Consider the following 14,116-nt stretch of genomic DNA (forward strand, 5'->3'; position numbering starts at 1 on the left):
AGCCCATGTGCTGCAACTACTGAAGCCCACGTGCCTAGAGCCTGTGCTCTGCAACAAGAGAAGCCATGGCAATGAGGAGCCCGTGCACCACAATGAAGAGTAAGTAGCCCCCACTCACTGCAACTAGAGAAAGCCTGTGTGCAGCAATGAAGACCCAACACAGCCAATAAATAAAGTAATTTAAAAAAAAAAGCAAGTTAAAATGCACAAGGCGCAGAGAAAAGCATGCAGCACATAGCACGTGCTCAGTAAATGTTAATTGGTGTCATGGCTCTTCTTACCATGCCTTCTCCCTGCAGCATCTGCAGGTTATTAAAGCCCTTTCTCCTGCCTTTAATAGACAGTGGCTCCCATTGTCAACAACAGAGCTCCCTACCTGGTGCACTGCTGTGCCAGGGATGGGCTACAGATGGGCTGAGATGATGACTCTCTCCCCTCCGGGGACAGCCCACCACCCCCTGCTGGTCATCTCTGGCCATTCCATTTACTCCAGTGTTCTGTGCAGAACAAGCTGGACTTCTAAGTGTGTTATTCAAGGCCTTTCCTAACTGGACACTGGCATCTTCTCCCCATCCAGGTAGCCCAGCACTATCTGGAGCACACTTCCCTGTCCTTTCTCTCAGCTGGGACATGCCTTTGAAACCACCAGGTGATGCCTCGGGAAGCTCCGTTTCTTTATGTCTCAACACAGAAAGAATTCAGCGAGAGGCAAAGTGATAGATAAGAAGTGATTTGCTGGGATAGGACACCTGTGAGGCTTACAAGCTGGCAGGTGAGCACCCCACTGCCCTGCCCTGAGTACTTAGCAGGTTACATTTTTATAATCAAAGGAAAGGAGGGGAGGAGGAGAAGACCACCTTCTTCCTCCTTCTCCTTCAAGTCTTCCATCATTAACTCCTCCAACATGTCGGGTGAGGGGTGGGGTCTTGAATCCATGTGGCTCATCTGGGACTGTCGTGGCACGATGGAAAAATTATTTCAGGTCTCAGTGTAACGAGGGTCTTTCACTTTGAAGTGTCACCTTTCCCTAAATTATTGTTTTTTATGAGTGCAGAGAGCATGCCTTAGGGATCATTAACTTGTTGACATCACTGGGCAGGATGTAGGCCTTATTGTTCTATTACTGTTTTATTGTCTTGAGGCATGACTTGTGCCTCTGTTGCTTAGTGTTGTTGCAAGCAACTTGCTCTGCTTTGTGAGTCAAGCAAGCCCACATTGTTTCAGGATTTTCCCATTGCTTTCCTGAACCATCATGTACTTACTATGGTCTCCCAAAGCCCCCTAAAGTTCCCTCTCTATCTACAGTCCCCTAGTGGGATTTACAAGCTAACTATTTGATTATCCTGCTCTATCCCTATCAGCTTCTTCAGCGCGCCTCTCCAGATGGCTCAGGCAGACACTCCTGTCCTCTCTGCTCCCCATGAAACCAAGCAGGACCCTGTGGGTCTCCTGGGCACAGACGCCTTCCCGTGTCCCCCATTTCTTGTTTGTAGGGAACAGACTCCAGCCTCCATGACCTTCCCTGAGTCCCAAAGGGCAGATTCAAAGAGTTGCTAATCAGGGAAGGAAGGGGATACAGAGACAAGGGAGGAGCAGCCAGGAATCAATAGTGCAGCCTTGGGGCAGGGTCTTGGTTCTCCCTCAAGGAATACACATAACAATATCTTCTGAGCTGTTTATAGAACTAAAGCCCCCAATACATGGAAGATGTCAGCATTCTTCATTCCAGAGAAGACCACCTGAGGCCAGATTAAAGGAACCAGAGAAGTTCATCAAGAGATTACCTGAGACCAGATTAAAGGAGTACAGGCCCTGCATACACACCATTCTTATCAGCAACCCCACCCTTGAATCGTACTATAATACTCCTTACCAAATCCTCCTGGGTTGGGACCCACAGTTTTTGAGGGCAGGAGCCCACCGTGCCCCCCTTTGCCTGACGAAACAATAAAGCTATTCTTTTCTACTTCACCCAAAACTCTGTCTCCAAGATTTGATCTGGAACCGGTGCACAGAGGCCAACTTTTTGGCATCACCCACAGGCTTTGCACATCCTTCTATAATCATAAAAATCAAAGCTGCTGCTCGCCTGTAGAAAAAGGCACCCTTACCTCAAAGTGCTTTCTCCCATCTGCTGGAAAACTCTTGGAATAGATGTGCCAACCTGTGACATCTAGAGTGAGAAGGGTGTCTGTCCCGAAGGAGCCCTGATGACACCAAAGTGGCCACTTTGGGAACATTTCCATGTGTCGGGCACTGTTCTAAGTGCCTTATCTCAATTACTGTTCACAAAGCTCAGGAGTGTTCATTTCAGAGGTGAGGAAAGTGAGGCTCAAAGGTTAAGACCAAGGTAATGTAATCAATAAGTGGCAGAGCCAGGGTTTGAATTCCAAAGCACTGATGGAATTAGTTGCTTCCATCAAGTCACTGTCGCCCAGGTTGCTTCTTACAAACTGTCCCAGACCTGAGCATGAGCTTCTTAAGGCAGGAGACATGTAGAAAGGGCACAGATGGGAGGAGGCTCTCTGCAGGGCACTGGGGTCCCAGGGGCTGGGGCCTGTTCCTCTGGGTTGTGGCTGAAGCTGGAAATGTTTGGGCCAGAGTCTCAGCCACTGAAGGCTAATCTTGGATTTGGTGCCTGCTTAGGGTCTGCCCTTGCTCCTACCTCAAACAGAGAATCCCTCTCCCACAGCCTGATACTTCCAGATGATTCCACTTAGTCCCTGAATCCAGATTTTTCTGAGTCCAGAGTTGTGTTCTTTGCAGAAGTGGGGCAAGGTTTATAAAAGAGGGCCCACCTGCCTGAGGATGGGGGAAGGCAGGAGAGGTCTATTGAGGCAAATCTTAAAGGCATGTCTGAGTTTTCCAGGAGGATGCAGGGCAAGGTGAAGGATGTTCCTGGCAAAGGTATGACCAGAGGCTAGGGCGGGGGGAGCAGGGGCAGGGGACAGTGGCAGACAGACACCGTCTTGGCCTGAGGGCCAGAGCACATGTGTCTGCTTTTCTTTGGATAGATGACTTTGAGTCTAGTACAATTCTTTAAAGCCATTTAACACCAGAAACCTAATTATGCCTTTGCAGGTCTCTAATTACTGTCTTTTGCCTTTTCCAGAGCACCACAGGAAAAAAGTGCTGTGTTATAAAAAACAGCCCCTTTTCAAGGCCAGGGCACGTCCAACAACTTGCCAACTAAACCTTGCAACCTCCATTACCCAACCAGGCCAATGATTGTCTCTGTGAAAGATAAAATGAAGAGGAGCTGATAGCAATGTCTTGGTGTCTTTACTTACTATTCTTTTGCAGAAGGTCCTGGGCATCACCCTAGCCTGGGGAGTGGGAGCCTCTTTATTCTAATGGCAGTGTGAGGGCACTTAGGAACTATCTGTCTGGGTTCCAGCTCTAGCTGTGTGACCCTGACAAACCCTGGGACACTGAACCTCTCCACGTTTCAGTTCCTTCACCCGTAAAAGGGTACTGATCTCATTAGTTAATACATGCGAGGCTGGCACACAATACACCGTGTTAGCTATTGTTTTTATCGCTTGTCCAGATGTGTCAATGCAGCATTGGAGAAAGTAACAGAAAAAGCTCTGATTCTCTGATGGTCTTAAGGGAGGTTTCATTAGAAAGTGCTGGGTGTATTCCTGTGCTAGAGGACACTGGAGGCAAGGAATGGTCCTCATCTGAATCAATGTTGTCTCCCTGTGGGGAAGGAAGGCCGGTGGTGAAGTCAGTGACTCAAAAGGGAGGTAAAGTCCTGAGTTAAGCACGTCTCTGCTCTGCACAAGGAGGTGTTGTCAGTGTTGTCCCATGAAGGTAAAGGTCCTATCTGCCTTGTTCACCTGTGTCCCCAGGTTAGCGGAATGATGCTGGATAAATGGTGCTGAAATGAAGGAAAAGGAATGATTTAGATTTTCTCAGAGAAGTGAGTGGGGCCGAGGTGGCCAGCCTGATGAACCCAGTCAATCAAGGGGTTCACTGACAGAGAGGTGTGAGCCTCCAGGAAGAGCAGTGGAGGAGACTGAGTCTGGTGATGCCAAAAACTCAGCCTCTGTGCACCAGTACCTAATCCAGTCTTGAGTTTTGGGTGAAGTAGAAGAGAATAGCTTTATTGCTTTGCCAGGCAAAGGGGGACACAGTAGGCTCCTACCCTCAAACCTGTGTCCCAACTGCGAGGATTTGGTAAGAAGTTTTATAGCAATGATTCAAGGGCGGGGTTGCTGATAAGATGTGTGTGTGTGCGCGTGTGTGTGCGTGTGTGTGTGTGGGGTGGGGCTGCACTCCTTTAATCTGGTGGCAGGTAATCTCTTGATGAGCTTCTCTGGTTCCTTTAATCTGGCCTCAGATGGTCTCTGGAATGAAGAATGCTGACATCTTCCATGTATTGGGGGGTTTAGTCCTATAAAGAGCTCAAAAGATATTATGTGTATCCCTTGAGGGGGAACCAGGACCCTGCCCCAAGCCTGCACTATTGATTCCTGGCTGCTCCTCTCTTGTTCTTGCATCCCCTCCCTTCCCTGATTAGCAACTGTTTGAATCTGCCCTTTGGAACTCAGGGAAGGTCATGGAGGCTGGAGCCTGTTCCCTACAAACAGGGAACAGGGGACATGCAAAGGCGTCTGTGCCCAGGAGACCCACAGGGTCCTGCTTGGTTTCACTGGGCCGCCATCCTCAGGGTAACAGCCACACCTATCCTTGGGCATCTGGCTCATCCCCAAACGCTGGGAATCTGGCTTTTAATAACTGACACACAACCTGTACATTTTAAAACATTTTATTAAAAACAAGGAAAACCAACCAAACAAAAAGCCCAACCCAAGAACTCTTGGTTCTGGGGGTCTGGGAGCAGCTTAGGTCTGTGGGGTGGGTGCAACCTGGAAGACAGACAGTGTGGAGGGGGTCCTTTGACCCCTGGCAGGAAGAGCAAGAGCCGGAGAGGCTGACAGGTAGAGCAGCCTTTCCCAGGGCTCAGCCCCTCTCCGTGGCATGGGCTCTTCCACTTAGGAAAGACAGGTGGGGTCCTCAATCCCCATAAAAAGGTGGGGTGGGTTGTTCTGCACGGGTCTCAGACCTCGTGGCAAAGCCACCAACCAGTTAGGACGGGTCAGAGGGTGGCCCGGGGCTCGATCGGGCCTATCAGCACCCTCCCCGAAGGCGGGGTTCAGTCCACCCTCGGGGGCCCGGCTCAGACAAGGAGATGCGCCCCCAAGTACTGCTGCAGCCCCTCTCGGGAGAAAGGGCCCTGATGGGGTGGGACCTGGAGGCAGCCCTAGGCAAGATCCTGGTGGGCGGGGCGGGATCCAGACTCCCACCCGGAGCTCAGTGGCCCCGGGGCAGCGCCCGGATGGGCCGGGGAGGGGGATTGTCCAGGACCGGCTCGGGCCGGGGACGCACGCCGCCTCGGCGCTTCTGCTTGCGCAGCAGATAGCTCGAGTACTGCACCTCGGGCATGGCCAGCTTGAGGCACGCCTCGGTGGCCGGGCCGGCGCGGCCGCTGGGCAGGTCGTAGCCCATGATGTCCACCTTGCGGCTGGGCTGCCACGGCTGCAGCTGCTTGGTGCGGATCTGCGCCGCGGGCCGCAACACCGGCTCGTCGCCGAAGCAGCGCCGCAGCAGGCGCTCCCGGGCCTCGCGCAGCTCGCGCGCCTCGCGCTCCACGCATGCGCGGCCGGCCCGCGCCACGCGGCGCCAGAAGGTGGCGTTGAAGTGGTCGTAGAGGCCGGCGTCGAGCGCGTTCCAGGCGCGCGCGGCCCGCGCCAGCGCGGCGGGGATGGCGGCCAGGCGCGAGCTGGCGGCGCGCGCGTTGAGCCTGGCGTAGAGCACGTCGTCCAGGTCCCAGGCCAGCAGGCGCCGCAGCAGCACGAGCGACTCGTCGAAGTACTCCGCGATCATGACGAGCGAGAAGACCTCCTCCACCTGGCGGATGAGGCCCGCCAGGTAGGCGGCGTCGTCGCGCGGGCTGCGCTCGTTGTCGCCGCCCAGGTCGTAGGCCAGCGTGTTGTGCGCGAACATGGCGAAGTGCTCGCCCGCGCGGTAGTAGGCCTCGGGCGCGCGCAGGAAGGCCTCGAGCGACGCGTTGGGCACGCGCCGGAAGGCGGGGCAGTACTGGTTGTAGTAGCTGAAGAGAGACTCGAACATGGCGGCCGGCTCGCGCAGTATGGTGACGTAGACAGTGCCGGGCGGCATGAGGCGCTGGAGCTCGGCGCGGTCGAAGCGCAGGTGGCTGGCCAGCACGTGCGGCGGCCGCGTGGCCGGGTGCACGAAGTGCGCCGAGAAGTTGCGCGGGTAGCAGAACTGGTGCTCGCAGCTCGGGTGCGGCAGGGCCACGGTCAGGTTGTGGCGCTCGGCGAAGCGGAACAGGATGTTCTGCACCGTGGTGCCCGCCGTCTTGTGCGTCTTCAGAAAGGCCACGGTCATGTGCTTGGGGCGCGGTGGGGAGTCCTGCGGAGGCGGGCAGCTCAGAGGAAACAGCTTGGGGTACCTGGGGGATCCGGGGGTGGGGGGAGGGGGGCAGGGAGGAGGGTGTGAGAAGGGTGCGGCTTGACCCTGCCTCTCCCCAAGGATGGTGGGGATGGGTCAGCACCCGCCCATCCAGGGCTTTACCCACAGGACAGTAGAGGCGTATGGTAGGCAGCCTCTAAGATGACCCCCAGTGATCCTTGCTGGCCTCCTGGCATTCAGGCTCCTGTGTATCTCCCGCCTCTTGAATATGAGTGGGACTTATTGATGCCCCTAAGGAGTAGACTAGGGCAGAAATCGTGGGATGTCACTGTGAGGTTACATTATAAAAAGATTATGGGGAATTCCCTGGTGGTCCGGTGGTCCAGTGGTCAGGGTGGATTCTGCATTCTCACAGCCGAGGGCCAGGGTTCAATCCCTGGTGGGGGAACTAAGGAGGTACCAGGCGGGAACAGGCCCTAAGGAAGCAGGCTCCCAGTCCATCAGCCTGCCTGAAGAGCTGAAGTTTCCCCCAACAACTACATGAATGAGCTTATAAGCTGAGCCCTTCCAGTCGAGCCTTCAGATGAGACTGCATCCCCAGCAGCCAGCTTGATTACAACTCCATGAAAGAGCTTGAACCAGAGGTCCCCAGCTAGGGCACATCTGGATTCCCGACCCCCAGGAGTGAGATAATAAATGTTTGATGTTTTCAGCCACTAAATTTTGAGGTAACTTGATTACACATAAAAGGTAATACAAGGACAAAGATCCTCGAGGAATTCCACTTTACAGATGTACAGACTGAGGAGGAGGAGAAAAATCATTTCCATAAGTCTGGCAAGTCAGATAAAGTCACCATGTCCTCTTGTTCACTGTCTTCACTTTAATTTTTACTCTTCCCACTGGCTGCTCTCATTGTAGGTGAGTGGCATGGGCTTTGAAGCAACCTGTTATATGATTCCATTAAGTCTTCTGGAACCTCATTCATTCATTCAAGTAGAATTTTTTTTTTTTTTTTTTTTAGTATCTACTATGTGCCAGACACTGTTCTAGGCTCAAGAAATATAATAGTATAAAAAACATAATTTCTCTTCATGAAGCATTCCTGAAACAAGGGTGTTTGGGATTACCAGTGACCTGTAAGTTCCCCTCAGACTTGAAATCACTTTCCTGTTTCTTTTCTACCATCCTAAGCATCATGTAATGAGGGCAACTCTAAGCAGCTTTGAGAACACCACTGAGGTTTCCTATCTGTGGCTGCTTTGGGTTCAGGATAATGTCTACACGGATGCTTCTGAAGACTAGCAAATCATCTGGCAAGAGGGACTGGACGCATTCACACTGTTCTCATGGGCAGACCATATAGCGAATGGGGAAACTGAGGGGGTGCAGGGGTTCATCGGGTTCACATAGCCAGGAGCAGGGTCAGGGTTCCTATTAGTCATCACATGGTTTCCACATGGTCTATCAGGGCGACTGACTTGGTCACACATATATCATTCCCATTTTATAGGTGAGCAAATGGACTCAGAGAAGTGCGGAGACCTGCCCAGCACAACCGTAGTGAGAAGTTGTTTGCAGTTCTCTGGGGAGTGTGGCTGAAGCACACTGACTCCATCTTGTCAGGTCCATCTTAGGCCCACAGTCCTACCAGCTCCCCTTTCTGTGTAACTGAGCTGGAGCCTACTCACAAGGAGTGCACCCAAGCCAGATAGGTTCCCTGTCAACCTTTACCCCTGCCTTCATCCCATGTGAAAACTGCCAGAGTGCCTTTTCCTGATGCGGATGGTTAGTGGCCATGAGACCTCCCCCCACACACACACCAGGGAGAGGAAACCCCCCCTGCTTCCCATCCATATGGATGTGCTTCTCCCTAGTAGTCAGATTCTGTTCTTAGCTTTGGCCCCTTTAAGTCCCCCAGTACCCTTTCTGGTGCTGCTGCAAATGCCTCTGGATTAACCATCTACGAGATCCTGCCTGCCTGTGTGTAAGTTACCCACAATAAACCTCATAAGTGCAGTTTATAGAGTTGCCTACTTCATTTTTTGGTCTTAAAGTTCCTTCTCACTTCGGAGGATATCATTCAACATCTCTGCCTCTCAACAGGGAGGCACTCAGAAGGTGATGCCCAGGGAAGGCCTCGAGCTGGAATAGACTCCCAGATTACTCAACTCTTTCAGTGCAGTCCCTGCTCAGGGAGGTTGTGTGGATCTAAAGAGAATGTATGGAAAGCACTTTCAGAACAGAGGGAAGGAGCAAAGCCCACCAGAAGATGGACTCTTCTGGCAGGTTTAAGGAATGAGAAGGAGAGCCCCCACCCGCTAACCGAGTAGCTTACTCCTGGAGGAACCCAACTCCCGGGCCCCGCCCCCTCACCGGGGCCCCGCCCCTTACCAGCTGAGCTGCGCCCCCTGGTGGATGAGGAGGCTTAAGGTGCTGCATCCTAGCACCAGCAGCAGAATTTTCCTGCGGCTCATCTTGGTGGCCTGCTGCAGGCGCTGGAGGATGGGTGGCATGATGGGGTACCCACCCCAGGACCAGCCAGGGCCTCACTATCCAGGACTCCCTTCGCCAGCACTCATGGGGGCTCCTGGGGCTCTGGTAGCAGGGCCAGTGTTCCTGTGAGGCCTGGCAGGAGAAGGAGGCAAACAGGTTTGTACCAGGCAAAGGAGATGGGCTCCGAGCCCCGACAGGACTGCTGCAAAGGAGAGCTCCAAAGGGTGGGGTGAACAGAGAGGCCAGGGAAGATCAGATTCCTACCTCCTGTTACCACGACCCTATCTCCACACTGCTCCAGATAACTTAGTCATGGGTGGAATTACAGGCTCTGGGGGCTGGCCAGCACTTCAGGCTGTAGTCACTCCCTCCCTTGAGCCCTGTCTCTGCTTTTCTGCCTGCCACTAATTTGTCTTTGTCTAGTGGCCATTTGTGTCTGTCTCCCCAGTAGATGTGCCTTAGCACCGGCACTTGGCTCAGAGCACAGAAGTCTCAATTCAGGGTTTCCTCTCCTCCAGGATTCTGTGCCTGATCGCTTCAGCCTAGGGTTGGTCTTGACTCCCCAGTCCCTGAGCGCCTCAGAAACACTGACCAGGTCTTCACCTTCTTGAGTCTCTGACATGGGGGAGAGGCTTACTCTATGTATCATACTACTACACACTTAACCCCATCTAATCCTCACCGCAGCCCTAACATAGGTATTCCCATTTTACAGACAAGGAAACAGGCTCTAAGAGATGATGTCACTTGTCCATGGTCACGCAGCTGGTATTAGCAGAGTCTGGATTCAGATCTGCTCCTTCTGGCTCCAAAGTCCTTGCCCTCAGACACTATGTGTGCTACTTCTGCAGAGAACTGATTTCCCCATCCCTGCCCTGGACTCTGGCAATTCTGCATGCCTCTGAGCCCCGAAGGCCCAAGACCAATAAATCCACAAGGGAAAGAAAGGAAGGACTTGAAATCCTGGAACCCTATCAGGATTCCATCCCCAGATACCTGAAACCCTGGCCGCCCAACAGCCGATTGCAGTGAGAGGTGCCTGGCCAAGGGAGGGGGTCACCGGCTGGCAGGGGGAAGGGGAATACAGAGGCTGTCCTGCTGAGACTCTCCAGGAGAAGGTGGGCCTCCATCCCAGCTGAGCAGCAGGAGAAGGGCCTGATTTCTGGCCAGTCACCTGTCCTCGCATGAATGTCTTAGCTCAAGGGTAGCCCAGCCCTTGGCAGCTCCAGTGAAAAGTCAGTTTCAGTAGCAATTCTTGTCCCCCAGTTAGGGTGGGGTCTCTGTCTCAGGGGCCTCAGTCTCCAGATTCCAGTTCAGCTTCATCCTCACATACATCCTCACATCTCCAAAAAGAAGGGGGAGCGTAGAACCTTACGGGCATGTGCATGTGTGTGGAACTAGGACACCTGGGTCCCACGAGGGTTGAGGTAACGTGAAAACTCTTTTGACCATGACCTTCCTCCGGGCCCCAGTGCTTGGCTTCCAATCCTTCTCCTTTAGCACCCCCCCTCCCCCCAATTAATCCTGGATTACATTTAAACCTGTTTGGGTGGAAAGATGTCCTGGTTATGCCTTTCCCTTCTCTCCAGGTCCCATCATCTGGTTTCCTTCATCAGTCCGCAGACTTAATCCTCCTGGAGCCAACAGGTGTGAAGGGTAAGCTGCAGAGGGCAACCAGGGCATAGCGGAGAAAGCCTAAGGTCCCCCTGTCTTCAAGGATGGCTGGGGCAGAGGAGGGCTGGCACTGCCCACGTGAGGCTGTTGGCAGGAGGGAATCAGAGTCGAGTCCCTCTCAGGACGCACGCCTTCTTCCCCTGTCACTTATCCTGCCTAAAGGACTTGCTGACCAGGCAGGAGTTTCCCAAGGGGGCCAAGTGGAGGGCCAGCCTGTTCCCGTCTTTGCTCCACTCACTGAAACTACCGTATTTTTCAGAGGACTGTGGGTCAGCCAAGGAGGTCAAGCCTGGAGAGCGCCACAGTGTGACTTTACTTGGGAGACACTTCAATGAGGCCATACAGAGAAGGGTGATGGGGTGCTTGGTGGCCCCTGACATGGCTTAGCCCTGGGGAGCCAGCCAGCCAGACCCCAGTCTGAGGCCTGCTGGGTACAGGGTATCATCAGCACAAGAATTCCCTGGACACCAGCCCTCCAAGGTGGGCACCAGCTTCTGCATGTTTCCCATCAATGATTGAATGCTTGTCGCCTTCAGATACAGCCTGATCTGTTTCTGAGCAGCCTTGGTCGTTCAAAAGTTTTTTCTGGGACAGCTGGGGTCAGCCAACACTGGTTGCACCCTCCTCTGCTTGTTCCCTGCCACCTTCCACGCTCATGGTTGCTAGTGCTGCCCTGCTAGACCATACAAACCATTTTTTTTCTCCATGACAAACCTTCAGGTATGTAAAAGCAGTAACCCTGTCTCCTCTGGGTGGGCAGTCGGCCAGGCTAAACATTCCAGGTCCCGAGAGAGGGTGCTGCTCGGACATTGGAGGAGGCCTCCCTTCCCTTGGCAAGTTCACTCTGCGATGCCTGTTCTGGAGACAAGGTCAGGTCACTGGCACCCAGGATGGGGGCTGCCTGGGGCCGGGTTTCCCTCTGTAACCTCTGTCTGGGTCGGTGTGGGGTGGGTGGCAGTCTGCTGGGGCCAGAATTTAGAACAACGGCCCTGGCTCCTGCCTGTCCCATGTTTCAGACCATTCCCCCATGTCCCCATGTCTTCTCCGTGGAGAGAGACTTGCCCTCAGTCGTCCCAGACAAGTCAGGGTGCCCAGCCTCATCAGAAAATCAGTGCTAATTTTAGTGAGAACAGTCTACCTCAGACTGCTGCCCGGTTTTGCAAATTGCTTTCCTTTCTCCAGGGAACCAAAGAAGAAATGGTTTAGCTAGCCAAAGCTTTGAAAACCGGCCTGGATGCCCACTTACTCCCACGTGAGCCCTTTTCACTCTCCCTGTAAGCTCTAGGGCTGATATTGGTGCACTTGGAGGAGGAGGGTGCCCTGGCCTGGACCACCCGGACCTGACCATCGGATGACCTGGAGACTGCATCCTTACCTGAGGATGGCACAGCCCATTGTGTAGGGCAACTGCCCTGTGCACTAAGGAGGAAGGGGCCAAGGGATGAGGGGTTGCAAATTAGTGGCCCAGGAGAGAAAATATCTTTCCACCTCCCTCTTTTCCTGCCTTTCTTCCCCCTAACCTGTGCCAGGTTACCCCTTCCCCCTCCAGTCCCCTCTCCCTGTCATCCATCCTCACTGTCATCCCTGCCTCGGACTTCCCTTCATCCTCCTCTCCATCACTACTCCCCACCCCCCCAGCCCCCATTCCCTCAATTGCATCCCAACCTCCCCCAGGGATCTGGTCACTGGGATCTGGTCCCCATAAGGGATAGGCCAGATTGGCTTTCTCACCTTGTCCTCTCCCACTCTGCAGGGGGCAAAGAACCCTCCCCTCCTCATGCTCTTCAGGCACTGGCCCCCACGACACCCTCCAGCCCAGCCAGCATCCCCCATCCTGGCCCGGTCCACCCCCCGTCCCCGGAGCGCCAGGCCCGCCGCTGCAGTACTCACGCTGAGCGGGCTCTGCTTCGACCCGGGCTGAGGGTGGTCGCCGCTGCCTCCCTAGCTACCTCCCAACCCTTGCCGCAAAATCTGCTGAGGGTCCGAGGGCGCTGGGGGCCCTGCGAGCAGACTGCTGGTCGCTCGCCTCTCCGCGCCTGGATGGGATCAGGTGGCAGCGTCGCCTCAGCTCCGCTGCTCTCGGCTCTGCCCGCCGCCCGCCCCCCATCGCACACCGGAGGCGGAGGCGGGGCGGGGGCGGGGGCCGGGGCTGGAGAGCAGGGGAGGAGGAGGGGAAGACGAGTGGGACGGGGAAGGGGAAGGGGCAGCCCAGAGTTGCGGGCTGCCCGCGAGCACTCTCCGAGTGGCGTCTTCGGATGCGGGCATCTTTCCTGGGTGGCCTTGCAGAGTCTGGACGCCAGGGTGGCCAGCTGCTTTCCGTCACTCTACAGAAGGGGAAACTGAGGCCTGGAAGGTATCTGGACACTCTGGCATTGCTGGGCATTCCTGGGCCCCACTGGTCACCGTTGGGCTGGTAGGTCCTGGGGTATTAGAGACACAGGTACATGTACAAATAGTCACATCTTCTCCCCCTTCCCCTCTTTCCATCTCCAGCAGAGAAATACCCTCTAGCCTGGAGTCTGGTCCCATCTGTTCCCACATCTCTGGGGACCCCTTCCCTTCTAGCCTCTGCTGCTGACCCACTCCTACTCTGCACCAGGAGTCCAGGTTCACTCACTCTTGGCCAGAGCTTTAGTGGGCCTGGGACCCCTGCCTAGTCACTTTGTGCTGAGAATCAGGGACCCCAAGTTCAACCTGGGTTGAACTTAAGTTCCAGAGTCAAGAGGCAACTCCCTGGGCCTGGTTGCTTCCAGCGCTACATTAAGGAGCTGTTTTTGGAGCTGTTCTGAAGCTGCAGAGGTGATACACGTGAAGGCTCTGTGTGAACTGTGTGTGAGAATAGTCCTGAATTTTCTATCACCTTCTCAGTCCTTAGCTCCAACCACCTAGGAGCCGAGCAGCAGAACATCCCAAAGTCATACCAGACACCAAGAGCCCAACATTTAGTTATGTGGTTCTCATGAACCCCTGCTTTGTCCTGCCTGCTTGGTTTCTTATGGCAAGGATCCTGGAGCTGGGGCAGCCACCCAAAGCTGGGACTGGAAGGGACTGGATTCCATGCTAGACCCACACAGGTATTGTGTGAGGGTCCTTGTTAAGGAGAAGGGAGTGGGGACTCTCAGAGTCAAGAGAAGTGCTCATTGTCCCAGTTTGGCCCCTTGGCGACATCAGTTTCTCTCTGCCCCTTAGTCTTCCCCTCTGCACAACTGGAGGAGGGTCATATCCTGCCTGGATCGCAGACTTGGCCTGTCCCTTTCTGACCCTGGCTACTTTGCATCCTCACCCATCAGCCCTTAGTTTATCCTGCCTCAGAGACCTCCAACCTCTTCCCTAGCACATACACATGCCTTGGGGCCTCTGGCCTCAGGTAACCTACCAGTGGCTCTCCAGTTACAGAGAGCCAGAAAGACACCTCCTTTGGGTCAGGAATGGGTCTGCCTGAGTGGGCTGACAAGCTGGAGGGGAGGGCATTGCTGTTCTTTCTTCTGTCCTTTCTGGGTTTGGC

General features: G+C 54.4%; 1 protein-coding gene across 1 annotated transcript; it reads right to left on the reverse strand.

Moving 5' to 3' along the window:
* Nucleotides 1-5,319: 5,319 nt before the first annotated feature.
* Nucleotides 5,320-8,957, reverse strand: GAL3ST3 (galactose-3-O-sulfotransferase 3). Its single transcript, XM_057729694.1, has 2 exons — nt 8,836-8,957; nt 5,320-6,481 (listed from the first exon to the last, which is right to left on the reverse strand). Exons 1-2 carry the CDS (start codon nt 8,955-8,957, stop codon nt 5,320-5,322), a joined length of 1,284 nt encoding a protein of 427 aa, XP_057585677.1.
* Nucleotides 8,958-14,116: the final 5,159 nt, after the last annotated feature.

Source organism: Hippopotamus amphibius, chromosome 3 (assembly GCF_030028045.1).
Source record: "Hippopotamus amphibius kiboko isolate mHipAmp2 chromosome 3, mHipAmp2.hap2, whole genome shotgun sequence".
Classification (NCBI taxonomy): Eukaryota; Metazoa; Chordata; class Mammalia; order Artiodactyla; family Hippopotamidae; genus Hippopotamus; species Hippopotamus amphibius.